The sequence below is a fragment of the Dipodomys spectabilis genome, unplaced genomic scaffold (genome assembly GCF_019054845.1).
Source record: "Dipodomys spectabilis isolate Male_0828 unplaced genomic scaffold, ASM1905484v1 ptg000187l, whole genome shotgun sequence".
Lineage (NCBI taxonomy): Eukaryota > Metazoa > Chordata > Mammalia > Rodentia > Heteromyidae > Dipodomys > Dipodomys spectabilis.
In genome coordinates this window covers 4076502-4096724 of record NW_024870864.1, presented here as the reverse complement: position 1 = coordinate 4096724, position 20223 = coordinate 4076502, and the positions used below count along the sequence as shown (strand labels likewise).

Genomic DNA, 20223 nt, shown 5'->3' with positions numbered 1-20223 from the left:
CTCCTCCTTTCCCCTTCCCATCCCTTCCCATCCTCTTCCCCCCCCCCCCCCCCGCCCCGCACCCCACCCAATCCTCCTCTCCCCCTCCCCCCACATGAAAGTTGTAAAGTTCGTTTTCAACATAACTACTTGTACATCTCATTGTTGCAATGGGTCCACCTGTATCCCTATTTAAATGATTTGTTTTTATTCTGCCTATTTCTTGTTTGGTAGATATATCTAGGCTGAAGTGGACAATTTGCTCATTAACTGTCATGAATGAGCATGGAACACATCTTTGTAAATTCTAATTCCAGTGAGTCTTCAGTAGATTCTAGCTTCCCATTACTTCTAGTTCTGCTCTAGAAACAACAGGACACACAATTTTTGAGCTGGGTGCCAGTAACTCATGCCTATGATCCTAACTACTCAGAAAGCTGAGATAAGGATTGTGCAGTAAAGTCTGTGAGACTCTATCTCCAGTAAATTACAAAAGAAGCAGAAGTGGAGCTGTGACTCAAGTGTTAGAGCACTAGCTTTGAGCAAATGAAGCCCAAGGATAGTGCCTAGACTATGAGTTCAAGCCCCAGAACTGGCAACACAGACATACACACAACTTTTGAAAACTGACATTTCATAATTATATTGAAGAGAGAAAGGGCTTTGTGCTGGAACTGCAAAAATACCAAGTAGAATAATCAGTGAAGTAGTTTTTATTTTTTATTTTTATTGTGAACATACTGTACAGAGGGGTTACAATTACATGGGCAAGATAATGAGTACATTTCGTATCAAGCATTGTAGCCTCCTCCTTTGTTTACCCTTCACATCCCTTCCCAGCCTCCCCCCTCCTCCCCACCCAATCCTCCTCCCCCCACCAAAGTTGTAAAGTTGGTTTTTGACATGACAACTTGTACTTCTCATTGCTGCAACAGGTCCACCTGTATCCTTATTTAAACGACTTGTTTTTCCCCTTCCCCTCCACAAATTATACCGACATCAAATACAGTGAAAGCAGGGGTTATACGGTGGGGGAGGGGCATACAAAGCAACAAAGAAATAATCTTATAAATGCGCTAGAAACAAATGCATGAAAGAAAAAAAGCATTTAAATACATATCTTAGGGTTCATTTTCCTAACATCACCTTATCTGACCTTTTCTGCTTGACTCATACATATACTAGATATTGCAAATAAGGGAAACCATGGGACCTATGTTTCTTTGGGTTTGGCTTACTTCACTTAATATAATTTTTTCCAAGCCTTTCCATTTCCTAACAAATGGGGCAATGTCATTCTTTCTGATGGAGGTATAGAATTCCATTGTGTATATATACCACATTTTCTTGATCCATTCATCTACTGAGGGGCATCTGGGTTGGTTCCATATCTTAGCTATGGTAAATAATGCTGCAATAAACATAGTTGTGCTGGTAGCTTTAGTGTGGTCTTGTTTGTAAACATTTGGGTAAATGCCCAAAAGTGGGAATGCTGGGTCATAGGGGAGTTCTATATGGAGTCTTTTGAGGAACCTCCATACTACTTTCCAAAGTGGTTGAACAAGTTTACACTCCCACCAACAATGAAGTAAGGTTCCCTTCTGTCCACATCCCCTCCAGCATCTGTTGTTATTAGAGTTCTTGATTTTTGCCATTCTAACTGGAGTGAGGTGGTATCTCAATGTTGTTTTGATTTGCATTTCTTTTATGGCTAGGGAGGTTGAGCATTTCTTCATGTATCTATTGGTCATCCTTCTTTCTTCTTCAGAGAAGTTTCTCTTTAAGTCTTTAGCCCACTTATTTATTGGGCAGTTGTTTTTTTTCCCACACATATATTTTTATTGTGAAAATATTGTACAGAGGGGTTACAGTTACATGAGTAAGGTAATGAGTACATTTCCTATCGAGTGTTGTTACCCTCTCCTTTGTTTTTCCCCTTCCTTCCCCCCCTTCCTAACTCCTCCTTGTTGTAAAGTTCATTTTCAACATAATGTCTTGTATGTCTCATTGTTACAATGGGTCAACCTGTACCCTTATTTCAGCATTTTGTTATTTCCTTTAAAAATATGGAACGTTTCACGAATTTGCGTGTCATCCTTGTGCAGGGGCCATGCTAATCTTCTCTGTATCGTTCCAATTTTAGTATATGTGTTGCTGAAGCGAACATGGGCAGTTGTTTCTTTGAGGATTTGTTGTTGGGGGATTTAATTTTTTGAGTTCCAAGTATATTTTAGATATGAGACCCTTGTCCATTGTATGGCTAGTGAAGATTGAAGTAGTTTTTATACCATCTTTTTCTAAACACATTTGTATGTCTACCAGCTTCAGCATTTGTATACTTATGAACCTATCAGGGAAATCTTGTTGCACAGATATGTAATAAATGAAAGAATTATTATTATTATTACAAGTTTGTTATAAGAACCCAGGGTGTTTGGGTCCTTATAACTTTATGATATAGGACTTCCAATTGAATGATGAAATAAGAAAATGTCATATATCCACTTTTTCCTTAAAACCACTGTTAATTCATTGATTCTTTTTTGTTTGTTTGTTGCTCTTGTTAGTATTATTGTTCCAGTCCTGGGGCTTCAACTCAGGGCCTGGGTGCTGTCCTTGAGCTTTTTGGCTCAAAGCTAGTACTCTACCACTTGAGCCACAGCTATATTTCTGGCTTTTGGAGTAGTTAATTGGAGATAAGAACCTCATAGATTCTCCTACCGAGGCTGGCTTGGAGCCCTGATCCTCAGATTGCAGCCTCCTGGGTAGCTAAGATTACAGGCATGAGCCTGGCTTGGTTGGCTTTTAAAAGACTATTTTAAAATAGGTTTAGCAAGACATTAGTGCAAAACAATGTAATCTTTCATCTGCTTTCCTCTGACTTTTACTTCTTGTGGTAAGTTATGTTTATATACTGTAGATGATCAGAATCAGGAAATTGGTGTTGGTGTTATGTTGCTATAAGCATTTTGTCTCATGTGTAGATCATTTTAACCACCATTTCAGAGCAACTACAACATTACAGAGGTCTCCCTTGTCACACCTGTGGCCATCACTATGGTTTTGTCATTTTGGAAATGTTATATGAATGGAGTCATTTAGCAAGTGAGAGATTAGCATTTTTCATTCTGAATATATTGACTCTATCTCAAAAAAACAACAACAACAAAAACAAAACAAAATGAGCATGGTGGTGCAGGTCAATTATCTCAGGCCCATGGGAGGTGGAGGTAGGAGGTTTGTGACCTAAGGCCAGCCCTGAGCAGAAAAATAAGAACCCTATCTGAAAACTAGGACTAAAAAGGACTAAATGTACTAGAGTGCTTGACTAGCAAGTAAGAGGTCTGAGTTCAAAGGAAACCAAAAAAATGTAAAATGTCTTCCTTTGTCAGTTTCTTTTTCCTTTCCACAATGAGTGCAAAAAGAAAATTTTAAAAAATGAAGGAGAAAGCAACCCCAAATTCTCAATTGTCTTCAGCAAAGGTTACAAAAAGATTTGCAAGGTTAGTTTCTTCAAACTTTTTTGCCCTCTTCAAAGATGATGCAATCGTTTGCTCAATAGGAGAAAACTAAAAGATTGGAGATGATGTAATAGTGGTTAATTAATGGCACTGTGCATCATTCTGTGTGCGTATGTGCACGAGCCAGTACTAGGACTTAAATCAGGGCCTTCTTGCTTAGCTTTCTTGCTCATGGTTGGTGGTCTACCACTTGAGCCAGTCTAGCATTTTTTCTGGTTAATTGGAAATGGATTCTTATTGACTTTTCTGCCTGAGCTTACTTTGTACTGTAATCTCCTAGGTCTCAGCCTCCTGCCAGCACCTGGCAACTTGTGCATCATCTAAGTGTTTCTGACATTACTCTATTTTCATTTTCTTTCTTTCTTTTTCTTTTTGTCAGGAATAATTGAAGAGTAGTTACAATTCTTAGGACAAAGAGATTGCAGAAAGCTTTAAGAGATAAGGAAAAGAAGATCATTGAGATCCCATAATATATGTGCATTTGTTACCTGTGGATGCATTATAAATCACCATAAGTCTAGTGGCTAAAAATGGCATGTACTTTTGATCTCATGGTTTCTTATCACCTAGCTCCTTGGTGCTCTGAAAGCTCTAGAGTCTTAGAGAGCTGGGCTGAAGATGTCAGCTGCCACATTATTCTCTTGAGACTGGATTAAGAAAGAATATCCAACTAAGTTCATTCAAGTTGTTGACTGAATTCATTTCTTTGTGGCTGTGACTCAGAGCACCGATTCTTACTGGCTGTTGGCTGGAAGTAGTTCTAACCTTTTTGTTGTAGACCTTCCAGTCTACTTGCTTATTTCTTCCAATACAGGTTTTTTTTGCGGGGGGAGGCGGGGGGGGTGTCTTTAGAGAGAATGCTGGCAAGATAAAGTCTCATATACAATATCCCAGAAATGGTGCCCATTATATTTGCCATATTTAGTTCATTGGAAGCAAGTGACAGTTCCTGCTTGTACTTAGGGCAGGGTAGAGTGGGGTGGGGTTGGGATGGGGAGTGGGGCTTATGCCAGGTTGTGAACACAGATGGGCAAGGACCACTGTATTACTTTAGAGACTATTAGATTTATTAAATTCTAATGGCAGCTGTAAACCTAATTATTTTATAGAACACCTTGGAAAGATTAGAAGTCATGAAATATTTAATCTTTAAAAATGAAATTTTAAACTGGGGTAATAGCTTACACCTATAATCCTAGCTACTCAGGAGGCTGAGATAGGAGGATTGCAGTTCCAGGTCAGCTCAGCGCCCCTCCGCCCTCACCCCCCCAAAATTTTGAGATGCCATTCTAACCCAAAAAGCTGGACTTGGTGATATATTTCTGTCCATCCAGTGGAATGTGTAAAATAGGACAATTGGCCTTTTTGTCAGGGCCATCCCATGCAAAAAGTAGGAGTATATCTCAAAATAACTGTGCAAAAGGGATGGAGATATGGCTGAAGCACTAGAGTGTGGGCCTAGCAAGCACAGTGCCCTGAGCTGAAAACAAAGTTCTACCAAAAACAACAAAAACAGAAAGACCTGAAACAAAATAGATTTCAAAATAGAAACTGAATAGGTAAATTTGGATGCATAGACTGGGGCTTACTGAGGGCTAAAAAGGAACAGGGTGAGGTGGGAAGGAAAAGCAAACTCCTACTAATCTGTACTCTTATGGGTCTACTTGATTTTTGCATGTGAGCACTTGGACAAGGGAGGCCAGGGCTCTAGTAGCTCACTGTTGTTTCATTCAGACCCTTATTTGGTTTTTGTTTGTTAGCTGGGCATCTTTGGGTTTACCAGGTCCCTTTTATAACACTGAAGAATCTGTTGAATTCCCATAGTTAAAATGGGAGAGCTTCCGCCTAGAAGCACTAATTGGTGTTGGAAATGATATCTGCTATGATTTTAATCTAGTAGATGGGGCAGAGGGACTACTTAAATCTTTTAGTTGGAGCTACGGATGTAGCACACAGGTAGGGTGCTTGCCTAGTATGCTCAAAATTTTGGGTTCAATTCCCATACAAACTAATTGTAGAAAAAAATCCTAAGTAAAGGACCACACAGGAAGCTTGTCCAATTAGTGGCCCAGGCCAGCCTTTTCTATATAGTGAGATCTTGTCTCAAAACCAAAATCAAACTTAACAATAACAACAACAACAACAAAAAACAGAATAGATTGGGCATTGGAACATTGTGAGGTAGATGGGAGTTGGGGTGCAGAGCAGGAATAATATGAAAGAAAAAAGAGGTAAAGGAAGCTGAAATATGCTTTGTCAGGAGTGAAGGTAGAGTTAAGGGTCCGGGGGAGACAAATGGAGAGAGGAAGGTTTGGTGAATACAGTCGTAATTTCAATGTACATATGTGAAAACGGAGCCAGGTAACTTGAGGGGATAGATGGGTTTGGGAGGAAGGGAGGAGAATGATGAAAGGGTGACATTTATCAAGATACATTGTATCTTGATAAATTGAATTGAAACTCCTTGTTCAAATACTTAAGGAGAATAAGTAGAAAGAGCAAAAAAGAAAAAAAGGTGCGAGAAATGAAGTTTTGTAGTTAAAATGGAAAGTCTAGAGAAGAAATGGGGTGGATGATTTGAAAACGATTTTGCAGAGTATTAAAAGGAAAAGGTGGAAATTAAGAAACAACAGGAATATGGGGAGAGGGAAGAAGAAAAGTGTGAAATAATAAAAGAAACAAGGAGATGTAACTAAGGGGAAACAAGAACATCATGTATATTGGTAGAACTATTCCATAGTGTGGAATTGGTTGTCTGTGTTCTGCTTTTTAGATAAAAATGGTCCTAATGTGAAACAAAATGCCCAGACTTAAGAATTATTCATAAAGATAAGGTGATGTTAGGGAAATGAACCCTAAGATTTGTATTCAAATGTTTTTTTTTCTTTCATGTGATTGTTTCTTACACATTTATAAGATTATTTCTTTGTTGCTTTGTAGGTCCCTCCCCCACAGTATAACCCCTGCTTTCACTGTATTTGATGTCGGTATAATTTGTGGAGGGGAAGGGGAAAAACAAATCGTTTAAATAGGGATACAGGTGGACCCATTGCAACAATGAGATGTACAAGTTGTTATGTCAAAAATGAACTTTACAACTTTGGTGTGTGGGGGGGAAGGGGAGATGGGAAGGAATGGGAAGGGGAAACAACGGAGGAGGCTACAATGCTTGATAAGAAATGTACTCATTATCTTGCCCATGTAATTGTAACCCCTCTGTACAGTATTTTCACAATAAAAATATTTACATAAAAAAGAAAAATAATAAGTAAATAGTAATAAAAAATACAAAATTACTTAAAAAAGAATTATTCATAAAAAGACAGCATTATGTCTTTTAGAATGCAGAATGTTTTATATTTTCCTATGAGAATGAAACATCAGTTTTATGGAACAATGCTTACAAAAAAGTTTGAAGTACTCAAGGATAATTTTTTTCTGATAATTTTTTAACCAAGTTTTTTATGGTTGTTGCATTGCAAAAAATAAGACTGAGTAAAATCATCTTTAAAAGTAAATATTTTAAACAATAAAGAACTGTTAAGACATACTGCTTAAGGGGCTCAGTGGTAGAGCACTTGCCTTGCATGCCTGAGGCCCTGAGTTCAATTCCTCAGCACCACATAAGCAAAAAGAAAAAGCCGAAGTGGTGCTGTGACTCAAGTAGTAGAGCGCTAGCCTTGAGCTGAAGAGCTGAGGGACAGCGCCCAGGCCCAGAGTTCAGGCCCCAGGACCGGACCCCCCCCCCCCAAAAAAAAAAACAACAAAAAACGTACATCTTAAGTATATTCAAGTGAGTATTATCCTCAGTTACACGACTTACTTTTCATCCTCATTTCACTATGATAATGGAATTTGTGGCTCCTTAATGAAATTACTAAAAGAAGATTTTCCTTTCCTCAAGGGAAATCAAGGAAAATGACTGCCTTCATTTAGATTAAAAAATATATTTCTAAGGAAGTGTCTCATAGGCATATGTAGCATCATTTGTTTGTCATAAGGTATGCTTTATAAGGTCACTAGATAGATTTTTAACTTATTAAACCTGTACCTAGAAGTTTGTTTTTAATTATACTGTTAATGATTATATTACTTAAGGGACAACTTAGAGAAATAGTGATTGTGTTCCAGAAGCTTTCCAATCATACATTCACTAGTTCAAACTCTGCTTTGTAAGTATAATGAAGTTATCACGGAGGGGAGACGATAGGCTGCATTATGGTCTTTATTGTAACTTGAATAACATATATGATTCTGTCTAACTTTGAACCCCATTTTCTCTTTTGATCTCAGAGAGGCCTTTTGAGAGTCCTTGCTTATGCGATGGATTTTAGTGGGAAACAGAGAATGGCAGGGATAATTCCATGTAACTCCTGAAGACATGAAATAGGTGTCCACTGGATACTTTGAAACCCCTCAATGTCCCAAATATAATCTTGGAAATTTTGGCCTTGAACATTTTAATGAGGTCCCTTGACATTTGGACCAATGGGAAGGAGGAGGAGAAGCTGGGAAAGAACTCTACTTCTAGGCTGCTTGGGTCTAGCCTTGGGGACAATAATAGCCACCCACTCTTTCTGAGCGGGTGGTCCAAGTAACATCAACATCACCCTGGAACACGTTAGAACATTTTTGGCCTCACCTCACACCTATAGAATCAATACCTCTGGAGGTAGACTCCAGAATCCTGTTTTTACAAGCCCAGATGGATTCTGTGTAGGAAAGAATTTAGGAAACAGAGATATCTGCTCTTGTTTTAAATTTTGACTCTCTGTTAAAATAGTCTATTCATATAATTCTGTTTTTTTTAATTTTATTTTGTTTGGATTCCTGCTGACTGTGTCATTGCTTTTTCTAGTCTTCAGTCCTTCTAAATCTCCTTTGGAATCTAGTTCTTATTTTTGCATTTATTTTGTTATTTAGAGGTTGTGAATGTGATCTCATCCAGACCCTTTTCTTTCTGTTTTAAATTGGTTGTAAAAATGGTGAATGTGAAATTAAACAAATGAAGCAAACCCCGTTCCCCCTTTGTCATGAGACTTGAACTCAAGGCCTGGGCACTGTCCCTGAGATTTTAAGCAAAAACTCTTTTTTAAAAAAAATTGTTATTACAAGGTGATGTATAGAGGGGTTACATTTATGTAAGTCAGGTAAAGAGTACATTTCTTTTTGGACATTATCACCCCTTCCCTTGATCTCTCCTAGTTTTCTCCTCATCCCCATCAAAAACACTTTTAAAGGTAGTAACTTCCTAAAATGTAAAACTTGTTAAATTTTGGAATTTTAACAACTGTGAAGAAGTCCCTCCCTACCTCCCTCATTCCTGCCTTTCTTCCCCCTCCCCCCTTCTTGTGCCAGGGTTTGAATTCAGAGCCTTACACTTGCTTGGCTTGGTTGCTTGGCTGCCCTCTATCACGTGAGCTACATCTCCAGTTAAAGCTTTTGGGTAATTAATTGGAGATAGAGTCTAATGGACTTTTCTGCTCGGACTTGCTTCAAACCAAGATCCTCCAGATCTCAGCCTCTTGAAGAACAAGGATTATAGATCTGAGTCATTGGTGCCTGGTTCCATTCATATCTTTTAAGAAAATTGTTTATGTGTGTGAAGTAGTTTAGTCTAATATTAAAGAACAGATGATATACCAACATCCTTTTGAGCTAGATTTTTTTTTTTTTTTTTTGGCAGTCATGGGGCCTGAACTCTGGGCCTGGGTGCTGTCCCTCAGCTGTTCAGCTCAAGGCTAGCGCTCTACCACTGGAGCCACAGCGCCAATTCCGGCTTTTTCTGTTTATGTGGTGCTGAGGAATCGAACCCAGGGCCTCATGCTTGCAAGGCATGCACTCTACCGCTGAGCTACCTTCCCAGCCCCTTGAGCTAGATTTTTACTGTTTATTAAGCTTTACATTTTTAAAAATTAAGAAATTAGTGGTAGATCACTTGCAATGCAAAGTGCAAGACTGTGATTCATACTTTAGTACTAGCAAAGAAAATTAAAAGTGGTTTTAATTTGGGATAATTTTAACGTTTGGTCAGAGGATTCAGTAGTATTCCCCATATCTCACTAATTAGAAATTATTGTTTGAAAAATCAGATTTTCTGGTTTTTTTCTGTAGTGTTCATTTGATGATCTTTGTGCTTATGTTAATTATTAATCATCTACATTATTGATACGCTTTTTTAAATTATTGAAACCAAAGCCTCATTTATTAGTTTTTTGATAGTACTAAAGTTTGAACTCAAGACTTCATGCTTGTAGGTAGGAACTCTACCACTTAAGCCCTCTGTTATTAAAAGTGTCATTTGTCAAAGAAGGCCAACTATCCACAATTTCATGTTTTGGATTTTTTGTGTGTGTGTGGCACTGAGGATTGAATTTAGGTTAGGGCCTTGCTCTTGCAAAGCAAATACTGCCACTTGAGGCATGTCTCTGACTCATTATTTTGGACTTTTTTTCCTTTACAGTACTGCGCTTGTATATGCTAGGCAGATTCTCTTCCACTTGAGCCACATCTACAGCTCCTTTTTTTAAAAAAAAAACAAAAACTTTCAGTTAATTTTTGGTAGAGTTTTAGGTTTTTGACTAGGGTCCAATCTCCAACCACAATCAACCTAAGTAAGCCTCCCCAGTAGCTGGGATTACAGGCATGTACCACCACATCTGGTGAATTTTTATGTTTTTGAACCTTAGATTCACAAAACATGATTTGTACTTTAGTTTTGTAACCTGGATGTATAAATTTTTAGAATTAAAAACATTTTGTCTATAATAACAAAACTAAGCGGAACCAGGTGCTTCCTGTTAAGAGAGTCCCTAAGTTTCCTAGTATGATCCCCCATAGAAACTGAAATGACTCAAAGCAAATATAAGGGATTTCTTACTAATATTGAAAATAGGGAGTTATTTGAAAACTTAATAGTAATTGGAGGAACTTTTTGTATATGATACTGACGTTTGAATGAAACTGCCAGGAGCTAATTCATGGCTTTCCTTAAGAAAGTGTATAAGGATGGAAGGTATAGCTGGAGAAAATTCTAGAAACTTTTAAGAAACACATTTGGCTTCCTAGGTGTTTTGTGACTGTCTCCCAATGTTGTGGAAAATTCTTCTAATATGAAAGGGTGGAAACTAAGGAGGTGGTATACATGAGAAATAGCTTTTCATAACTATAGACTTCAGACTAAGAACAGCATCTGAACAGAAAGAAAATCTGTGACTTTAGGTAGATAGTAAGAGTCCATAGGCCCATTTCCAAAAGTGTATTCAGGCCCCCTCAGATCAGAACATTTTAGAATTAGAGGTGGGAGTCTTCCTCTAAAAGCATTGGTTTTTTTTTTTTCTTCCTCCATGAAGCTGTCTTCTCTGGAAGTCTAGTTTCAGAAACTACCAAGAAAATGCATGTAGACAGAGTACACTTGGATTCATATTTCTAACTGCCACCCAAGAACTGATCAAAGACCAAAGCCATCCAATTTTCCTGCTCACTTAAAAAATGATTTTCATGGAAAAAATTTGAAGAAATGAAGAGTTACATATTTTTGCCTGCTATACACTCTTTTAACTTTCTGTCACATAGATATTTGTTTCTTTTAAGAACTCTTTGAGAGTAATTAATAGAAACATGTCTCTTTACTCCTATATGATTTAGTGTTTATTTCCTAAGAATAGGGGCATTACTCTTACATTACCACAGTACAACTGTCAAGTTCAGGAGATTTAATATAAACTCTTGACATAGAAGGATAGAATAGAAACAAAGGTTTTGAGAGAGGTAGAAAATGGCTTTTTGTGGCCATGGATTTTGGATTAAGAACAGCATCTAGGACCACAGTGGAATCTATGTGATTCAAATTCCCCAAGGGAACTTTTCAAACATTCCAAAATCTATTCAGGTCTCTCAGAATCACTTGTACTCTCTATTTATTTGTTTTTCAATAGTTTCTTGTTATCATTTATCCACTTCAAGATTGAGCTGTCCATTTTGCTGTTTATTCCCCTTAGTCTTGGGCATTTCCTTAGCCTTTGTCTTTAGTGACCTTCACACTGTTTAAAGTATAAGCTATGTGTTTTATACATTATCCCTCATGTTTGCTGCTTCCTTGAGATTAGATTCAGATTATGCATTTTCAGCAGAAATGCCATGTGCCAAGCCTTTGCTGTGTGTAACTTCAGGAGGTGCTTGATGTGTTAACATCTGCCATGTTTCTCTACTACTGTAAAATTAACATCTGTCCCTCCATAAAAATGAGTACTTTGTGGGGAGAAACTTTGAGTTGATATACTCTGTTCTTCAGACTTTCACCTACTAGTTACAACATTTTTTTGTTTTGTTTTGCCAGTCCTCAGGTTTAAACTCAGGGCCTGGGCACTATCCCTGAGTTTCTTTTGCTCAAGGCTAGCATTCTACCACTTGAGTCACAGCACCACTTCCAGCTTTTTCTGTTTATGTGGTACTAAGGAATTGAACCCAGAGCTTCATGCATGCTAAGGCAAGTATTCTACCACTAAGCCACATTCCCAGCCCACAACATTTTTGTAAAATACTAGTACTGGGGTTTGAACTTGCTCTCACAGTTGGTGCTTTACATTAGAACCAGGTCTCCACTTCTAGCTTTTTGCTGATTATTTGGAGATAAGAGTCTCTTGGATTTGTCTGCCTGGGTTGGTTTCAAACCAAGATCCTCAGATCTCACACTCCTGAGTAGCTAAGATTATAAAGTAAGCCACTAGCACCTAGCTGTGTAACTTTTTTTTGTGTGCTAGTCCTGGGTCTTGAACTCAGGGCATGGGCACTGGTCCTAGCTGTTGTGCTCAAGGCTAGTTAGTGCTCTACCACTTTGAGCCATAGCAGCATTTCCAGTTTTTTTGATAGTTAATTGGAGATAATGTGTCTCACAGATTTTCCTACCTGAGCTGGCTTTGAAGGTTCATCCATAGATCTCAACTTCCTGAGTAGCTGGGATTACAGGCATGAGCCCCTAATGTTCCACTTAGAGGTTCACTTTTTATTCTTGTTCAAGTATTATTATTTTTGTCGGTCATGGAGCTTGAACTCTAGGCCTGGGCCTGGGCCTTGTCCTTCAGCTCTTCAGCTCAAGGCAAGTGCTCTACCGCTTGAGCCACAGTGGCACTTCCGGTTTTCTAGTGGTTTATTGGAGGTAAGAGTCTCACGGACTTTCCTGCCTGGGCTGACTTTGACCTGTGATCCTCAGATCTCAGCCTCCTGAGTAGCTAGGATTACAGGCGTGAGCCACCAGTGCCCAGCGGTAAGTCATTTTTATGGTGATTGAAATGGTGATTTTCCTCTGTTCATCATTCCTTCTGCATTTATTAATTGACACTCAGCTGTAAGCAATGCTTTCCCTTTATCTGTTAATTAAAAAAAAACTTTTTTTTTTTGTCAGTAGTGGGATTTAAAATCAGGGCAAAGTTTGCAAGACAGGTGTTCTATTGTTCTATCACAGAGCCATGCCTCCAGTCCTTCTTTTCACTGATAGTTTTGAGATGAGTTTTGCTTCCTGCCCAGGTACATGCTTGGACCATGATACACCTATTTTACACTTTCTGTCATCATGGGGATGACAGGCATATACCATCACACTCAGCTTCTTTCCATTGAGATTGAATCCTGTGAATTTTTCTGCCTGAGCTTGCCTGGAACCTCTGTCTTCCTAATCTCACACTGCTGGGATGACAAGCTTTTGTCACTGTGCTTAACTATTGATTGAGAAGGGATCTTTCTGTATGCCTTAGGCTGGCCTGGACTGTTGTCCTCCTATTTGTGTTCTCTGCATGGCCATGTCCAGCTTTTTTTAAAATTTTATTTTGGTTGGTCATGAGGCTTGAACTCTGGGCTTGGGCACTGTCCCTGAGCTCTTCAGCTCAAGGCTAGCACTCTACCACTTGAGCTACAGTGCTACTTCCAGTTTTCTGGTGATTAATTGGAGGTAAGAATCTCATGGACTTTCCTGCCCAGGCTGGCTTTGAACTGCAATACTCAGATCTCAGCCTCCTGAGTAGTTAGGATTACAGGTGTGAGCTACCAGCGCCTGGCTTATGTTCAGCTGGCTTCAAACTGAGATTTTTCTTGATTTCTGCCTCCTAAGTATCAAGACTATAGATAGGTGTGAGCTACTGTGCTTAGTGGACAGTTTAAGGCCAACTTTACCAAACACGCAGATTTAATTTCATAAGTCTGTTTCTTATAAATTATCTTTGAATAAGGTAGAGATTATAATATTAAATAAAAATAGCCTTTCTAAGACTTTAGTTTCAGTGTCAAAGTAGTAGCCTTAGGCTAGCAAAATTGATAGAAAAGTTGCAAACTATTGTTTAGGCTTTTCTTAATTTCTACTCCCACTGCCTCAACTACTGTACATCCACTGCTGGTATGAATATGAATACTCAGTTCTGTCCTTGGGCCTTTTCTTATTGTGTACTTGTCTCTCTGTTTCCCATTTATACTTATTTTAATGCCTATGTTCATCCTTGTAAGTCCATTTTTATTTCCCAGAGCAGGTTTTCTTGACTAATGATTGTCTCAAATTATTAAAATAAGTGGTTTAATTAAGCTTGTTGTACATGTAAGCTCATTGAGGTTTTCAGAGTCTCTTTTTATGGACCTAAAGACTGAATTTTAGACTTCACACTTGCTAGTATTATACTTGAGCTACTTCCCAAGTTTTAGTTTGTTTTTTTTGGTAGAGGTTCTAATCAACTTTTCCTGAACTGGCCTGTAACTGAGATCCTCCTAACAACACCCTCCAGGTAGCTAGGATTTTAGATGTGCATCACTATGCCCAGATTCCTTCTTTCTTTCTTTCTTTTCCTTCTTTTCTTTCTTTCTTTCTTTCTTTCTTTTTCTTTCTTCTTTCTTTCTTTCTTTCTTTCTTTCTTTCTTTCTTTCTTTCTTTCTTTCTTTCTTTCTTTCTTTCTTTCTTTCCTTCCTTCCTTCCTTCCTTCCTTCCTTCCTTCCTTCCTTCCTTCCTTTCCTTCCTTCTTTCCTTCCTTCCCTCTCGCTCCCTCTTTCCTCCCTCCTCCTCCCTTTCTTCTTCTTCTTCCTTCCTTCCTTCCTTCCTTCCTTTCTCTCTCTCTCTCTCTCTCTCTCTCTCTCTCTCTTCTTCTTCTTCTTTCTTCTTCGCTGGTCCTAGGGCTTGACTCTAGGACTGGGCACTGTCCCTGAGCTCCTTTTCACTCAAGGCTAGCACTGTGAGCAACAGCACCACTTCCAACTATTTTTTCTGTGATTAATTGGAGATAAGAGTCTCATGGACTTTCTTGCCCTGGCTGGCTTCAAACTGCGATCCTCAGGTCTCAGCCTCCTGAGTAGCTAGGATTACAGGCGTGAGCCACTGGCACCTGTTTTTTTTTTTCTTTTTTCTTCTTTTTCTCTTTTTAAAGAAATACACAAATCTCCTTTGGTCGGTCAATGTAAGAGCTGGGCATGATGGCATGTCTTTGTAATCTCAACACTCAGGAGGCTGAGATAGGAAGATTGCAGGATTAAAGTCAGCCTGAGCAGCATAGTAAGAAACTGTCTTGACCCTCTTCTCCTCCTCAAGAAGAAAGAAGATACACTAAAACTTATTTTTTTGGTTTTGCTTTTTATAGAAAAACTAATTGCTTATCAACGAGAATTTCTTGCTTTAAAAGAGCGTCTCCGAATAGCTGAACACAGAATCTCCCAACGTTCCTCTGAGTTAAGCACCATTGTACAACAATTCCGACGTGTAGGAGCAGAAACAAATGGAAGTAAGGATGAATTGAATAAGTTTTCAGGTACAAATGATATATTTTGCATTATGCAATGATTATGTTAAGGGGTTATTTGGAGTATGTTATTAAAACTTGTATAATTTATCAGCTCTCAGAGCAGGATGTAGGAAGAGAAGCACACAAAACTTTCTGTGTTAGTGAGTTGTAAAGGGACTCAATTGCTAAATTTGATGTTAAGAGAATACTAACAAGATAAGTTTTCAGTTTTATAAGTTTATTGACAATGGTGAAGAACATATCTTTTAAGGCATTCAAAATGAGACTAAAATTTAACTTTTTGTTTATGCATATTGCTGTAACATGTACATATATATGTATGTATATATGTATATACACTCTCTATATATAATGTATATACATTTCAGAAGTCCCTTTGAGAATTGGAGTATTTAAAGCAGTTAGTACTCTTTTTTTTTTTTTTTTTTTTTCTTTTGGGTCAGTTGTGGGGCTTGAACTCTGAGCCTGGGCACTGTCCCTCAGCTCTTCAGCTCAAGGCGAGCACTCTACCACTTGAGCCACAGCACCACTTCTGGTTTTCTAGTGGTTTATTGGAGATAAGAGTTTAGCGGACTTCCTGGCTGGCTTTGAACTGAGTAGCTAGGATTACAGGCGTGAGCCACCGGCACCTGGCTTAGTTAGTACTCTTAATCTAAATTTTAAGGAAGATACCTGGTTTCATAGTGTACACTTTTTTTTTCTTTTTTTGGTCGGTTGTAAGTCTTGAACTCTGGGCCTGGGTGGTGTCCCTGAGCTAGCGCTCTACCACTTGAGCCACTGCACCACTTCCAGCTTTTTTTTCCGTTTATGTGGTGTTGAGGAATTGAACCCAGGGGCTCATGCATGCAAAGCAAGCACTCTACCACGGAGCCACCTTCCCAGCTCCATAATGTACACTTTTTGGGAATGTCTAACCTGTTCCTTGTCTGAGATCTTCAAGTCAGAGTAAAATGAACACCAATTATTTTTACTGTTTCTGTGCCCATCTCAGGTAGTAGTTAGGATGAAACAAATTTCTAATCAGTTGTCTCTAAAGTTGTGTGATCTTTTGTGATTACCCTGCTAATCTAAACAAATTGATAAACCAAGTGTTACTCTAATCTTGAAATTATTACCTTACTTTTGAACCCTTTACATCTTTTGCTTCCCTTCCTGATGATAAGTATGTATTTTGTCACAGTATTGGGTAGGATTATGGAATAGTATAGATAATAAATCACCCGTGAACCAGTCAGATGTTTTTCTGTTAACAATTTTTTGTTTCTTTCTAGTCTATTTTTCCATGCATTTTTTTTCTTTTCTTGAAATTGTACAATGAGAAATTTTCCTATGTCATTAAATATTCTTCAAAATACTATTTGAATATCTATAAATGACCATTGCATAATATACCTGAAAATACTAAGCATCTTTAAATAATTTGTTGGTGACCTTTCCTCTGTCTTTCAACTCTGTTAGGATATATCACATTTCTGGTAGCCTGTGGGTTATTTTCATGAATTTATAAGTTTCTTTAAGGCAGGATCTGTATGTGTTTTGATGACTGTTGATTTTCATATGCATGGCACAATTCCTAGAACAAGATAGATAACCAATAAATATTTGTTTAATATTTAAAAGATAAGCTTTATAAAAAGAAGTTAGAGGTAAAAAGAATGTTTGAATACCACTATCTTAAAAATGAAGTCAGCAAATTCTGTAATTTAAGATGTTCCTGTGGCTTGTGGCTTAATTGTTTCTGTATTTCAGATAATACCTTAAAGCTACTAAAAGAGTTAACAAGCAAAAAATCCCTTCAAGTGCCAAGTATTTATTATCATTTGCCTCATTTATTGCAAAATGAAAAAAGTCTTCATCCTGCTGTACAGATTGGAAATGGAAGAACAGGAGGTATGTTTATTTAGTGATTCCTAATATGGTTGTACCTTTTGTCTGAATTGTAACTTGGCTTATTAGTGTTAACCACTGGCAGATAAGAGAAAAAAAGTCTTTATCTGTGCTCAGTAACTTGGGATTCATTCCAAACTCCATGAGGAAAGGAGTTGTGCATTTCTTTTCACAGACCAGAATAAGATCAAGGAACCCTAGTTTAGACAGCCAAATATTTAAACCTTTGTACTTTTTCAATTTGAAAATTGGGGTGGTGGATGATTTTCCACCTTGTATCTTATTTCAACATTAGTAGTTTATACAATCATATCAAGGTTTGTTTTATGTTTGCCCTACTTTTATTAAAGATGTAGGTAGATAGTCACTTTCATTTAACTTGTCATGGAGTAATACTTGGATTTTCTTCCCTATATACTAAAATCATAATTTATGGCAATTTTTCTCTCTTTGTCTCACCAGGGCTTCTTGGATTTTCCTTATAGGATTTGTTGACTACATCTTGCTACATTTTAATCCTACATTTGAACTTCATTAACTTTTTCTTTGTAGGTTTTAAAATGCTAGAGAATTAAATGATATTTCATTCTCTTATATAACTCATTACTTCACAGCCATTGAATTGTAAATTTTATTTTGTTTATCTATCTTTCTCTTCTTTCCTCCCTCTTCCTCTCCTCCTCCCCTCCCTCCATTCCTCCCTCCCTTCCTCCTGCCCCTCCCACCTTCCTTTCCTCCATTTTTCTCTCTCTCCTGTTGCTCTCTCCCTTTCTTTCTCCCTTCCTTCCTTCCTTCCTTTCCTATCTTTCTAACTTGCACTTTTTCCTCCTTTTCTTGAGTCCCAAGGATTAAACTCAGGGCATCATGTGTTCTATGCAAGCACCTTACTATGGAACTATACTTCTGGACTAGTTGGCTTTTGATTTAATAAAAATCTTAAGTATTTTCCTGTCATTTTTGGGGGGGGGAGGGTCACATTTTTTCCATACTATTTAACCTATTAGTATATGCTTTTACATCTATCTTATTTTAGTTCTGTCATCTTTCTATTAGTCATTTAAAACATGCTATCCTTCTAAGTAGGCAGTAGTTTAAACAGTCATTTTCATATTTATTCTCCCATTTTTTTTATTGATTCAAGAAATACTTAAGCCTGCCATTCTGCATGTATCAGATATACAAAGATTAATATGTAGGGTAACTCTAAATTACTTTTCTTAGATTGTTAATTATTTTATTTATTGGGTCCAGTCGTGGGCCTGAACTCTGGGCCTGGGCCCTGTCCCTCAGCTCTTCAGCTCAAGGCTAGTGCTCTACCACTTGAGCCACAGCGCCACTTCTGGCTCTTTTTTCTGCTTATGTGGTGCTGAGGAATCGAACCCAGGGCCTCATGCATGCAAGGCAAGCGCTCTACCACTGAGCCACCTTCCCAGCCCCTGTTAATTATTTTTTAAGCTGATTTTATATCTCTCCATTTAAAAACCAGAATTTCAGTAAGAAACATCAATATTAATAAGAATAGCAGGGGTCACAGGAATGAAGGAAGGAAGGGTGAGCAAATGCAGTCATTGTATTCAATGTACACTGTAAAAGATGAACTATGTTACTTGTGGGTATGAGTGGGAGGGGAAGATGGGAGAAAATGAAGTGAACAAGAAGCATTATATTCATAACCTAACTTATGGAATTTTACAGCTACTTAATAATAACATCCTTTTGTACAACTACTTAATAACAACCAAAAAAGAATAACAAAATGAAAATTGAAATTTTGTTTTGGGGGGGGGGGGTCTGGTCATGGGTCCTGAACTCTGGGCCTGGGCACTGTCCTTCAGCTCTTCAGCTCAAGGCTAGCACTCTACCACTTGAGCCACAGTGCCACTTCCGGCTTTTTTTTTTCTTTTGCTTATGTGGTGCTGAGGAATTGAACCCAGGGCCTCATGCATGCAAGGCAAGCGCTCTACCACTGAGCCACATTCCCAGCCCCGAAAATAGAAATTTTTGTAAGGCACAAGTGGCTCATGCCTGTAATCTTGGCTAATCTGAAGGATTGCAGTTCAGAACCAGCCTGAACAGAAAAGACTCTGAGACTATTTCAGCTAATCAGTGAAAAGCCAGGCTGGAGGTATAGTTCAAGTAGTAGAGTACCAACTGTAAGCAAGTAAGCCAAGCAAACTTGAGGTCCCAAGTGAAAACCATAGTACAAGAGAGTAAGGAGGGGAGAAAGGAGAAGTTTTCACATCATTTAATAACTTTCAGTTGGCATACATAGTGTCATACACCCGCAACCCCCAGCATTTAGCAGCTAAGGCAGGTGGATTATGAGGTCTAAGCTAGCCTGGGTTACATACCAAGACTATCTTGAAACAGCCAAAAGCCAGAAAATGAAATGAAATGGGAACATTGTATCACTTTTGCAACTCTGCAAAAACAAAAATGAACTATCAGAAAACCTTCAGAATACAAAAACAAAGAACCCAACTGAAAAACTCCAAATAAGACAACAAAAAACCCTAACAAACTTTAATTACCTTTATCAGGCTCTTTAAGAATAGCCTGCTTTTAATAATTTTGTGAATTTGACATTTCTTTTGAAGATACTTTATTTTATTCCATTTACTTACATGACCTTATCAACAATAGTAATGTAACAAAATCTCGATCAGCCAACTTTTTAGTAGTTAACATTTTTATAAAATTGACACTTTTGAAAGGTAGAAAAAACCCAGCAGGAGTAGGGGTAGGGGAAGTGGAGGGCTGGAAAATGCAAATTTGCATTAAATTTTTTTCCTTCCTAAATTCTCAGTTTTTAATAGTTTTGAGCTGCAGAACTCTTTACTGTCCTAGGAAGGCAATTAACCTATGTTTAAAAAATGCACATAAAAACATTTTTGCACATAACTTATGGAATTTTATGCAACCCCATAAGCTGTATAGGGACTTTGTATTATAAATGACTGCTTTTTATATTAGTGGAAAACTACTGCTTTCTAAAAATTCTGTTTTTTAGTAGTTTGGGAATAGAACTTAGAGGAGCAAAGCCTTCCTAAGATTGCAGTGGTTAC

The 20223-nt window shown here is 38.0% G+C and overlaps 1 protein-coding gene and 1 non-coding gene across 4 annotated transcripts in view; one reads left to right on the top strand and one right to left on the bottom strand.

Moving 5' to 3' along the window:
* The window catches only part of Mgat4a (alpha-1,3-mannosyl-glycoprotein 4-beta-N-acetylglucosaminyltransferase A), a 100433-nt gene that overhangs the window by 26164 nt on the left and 54046 nt on the right, over nt 1-20223 (top strand). For 2 of the 3 annotated variants that reach the window (XM_042695462.1, XM_042695463.1), the window contains exons 3-4: nt 15110-15277; nt 17021-17161. In XM_042695462.1, the coding sequence (XP_042551396.1) occupies nt 15110-15277; nt 17021-17161 (309 nt within the window). The remainder of the gene's footprint in view (nt 1-15109; nt 15278-17020; nt 17162-20223) is intronic. The other variant, XM_042695464.1, reaches the window with a different exon arrangement.
* On the bottom strand, nt 2040-2146 carry LOC122121399. The gene has a single exon (XR_006149940.1). It is a non-coding gene; the product is annotated as a U6 spliceosomal RNA (small nuclear RNA).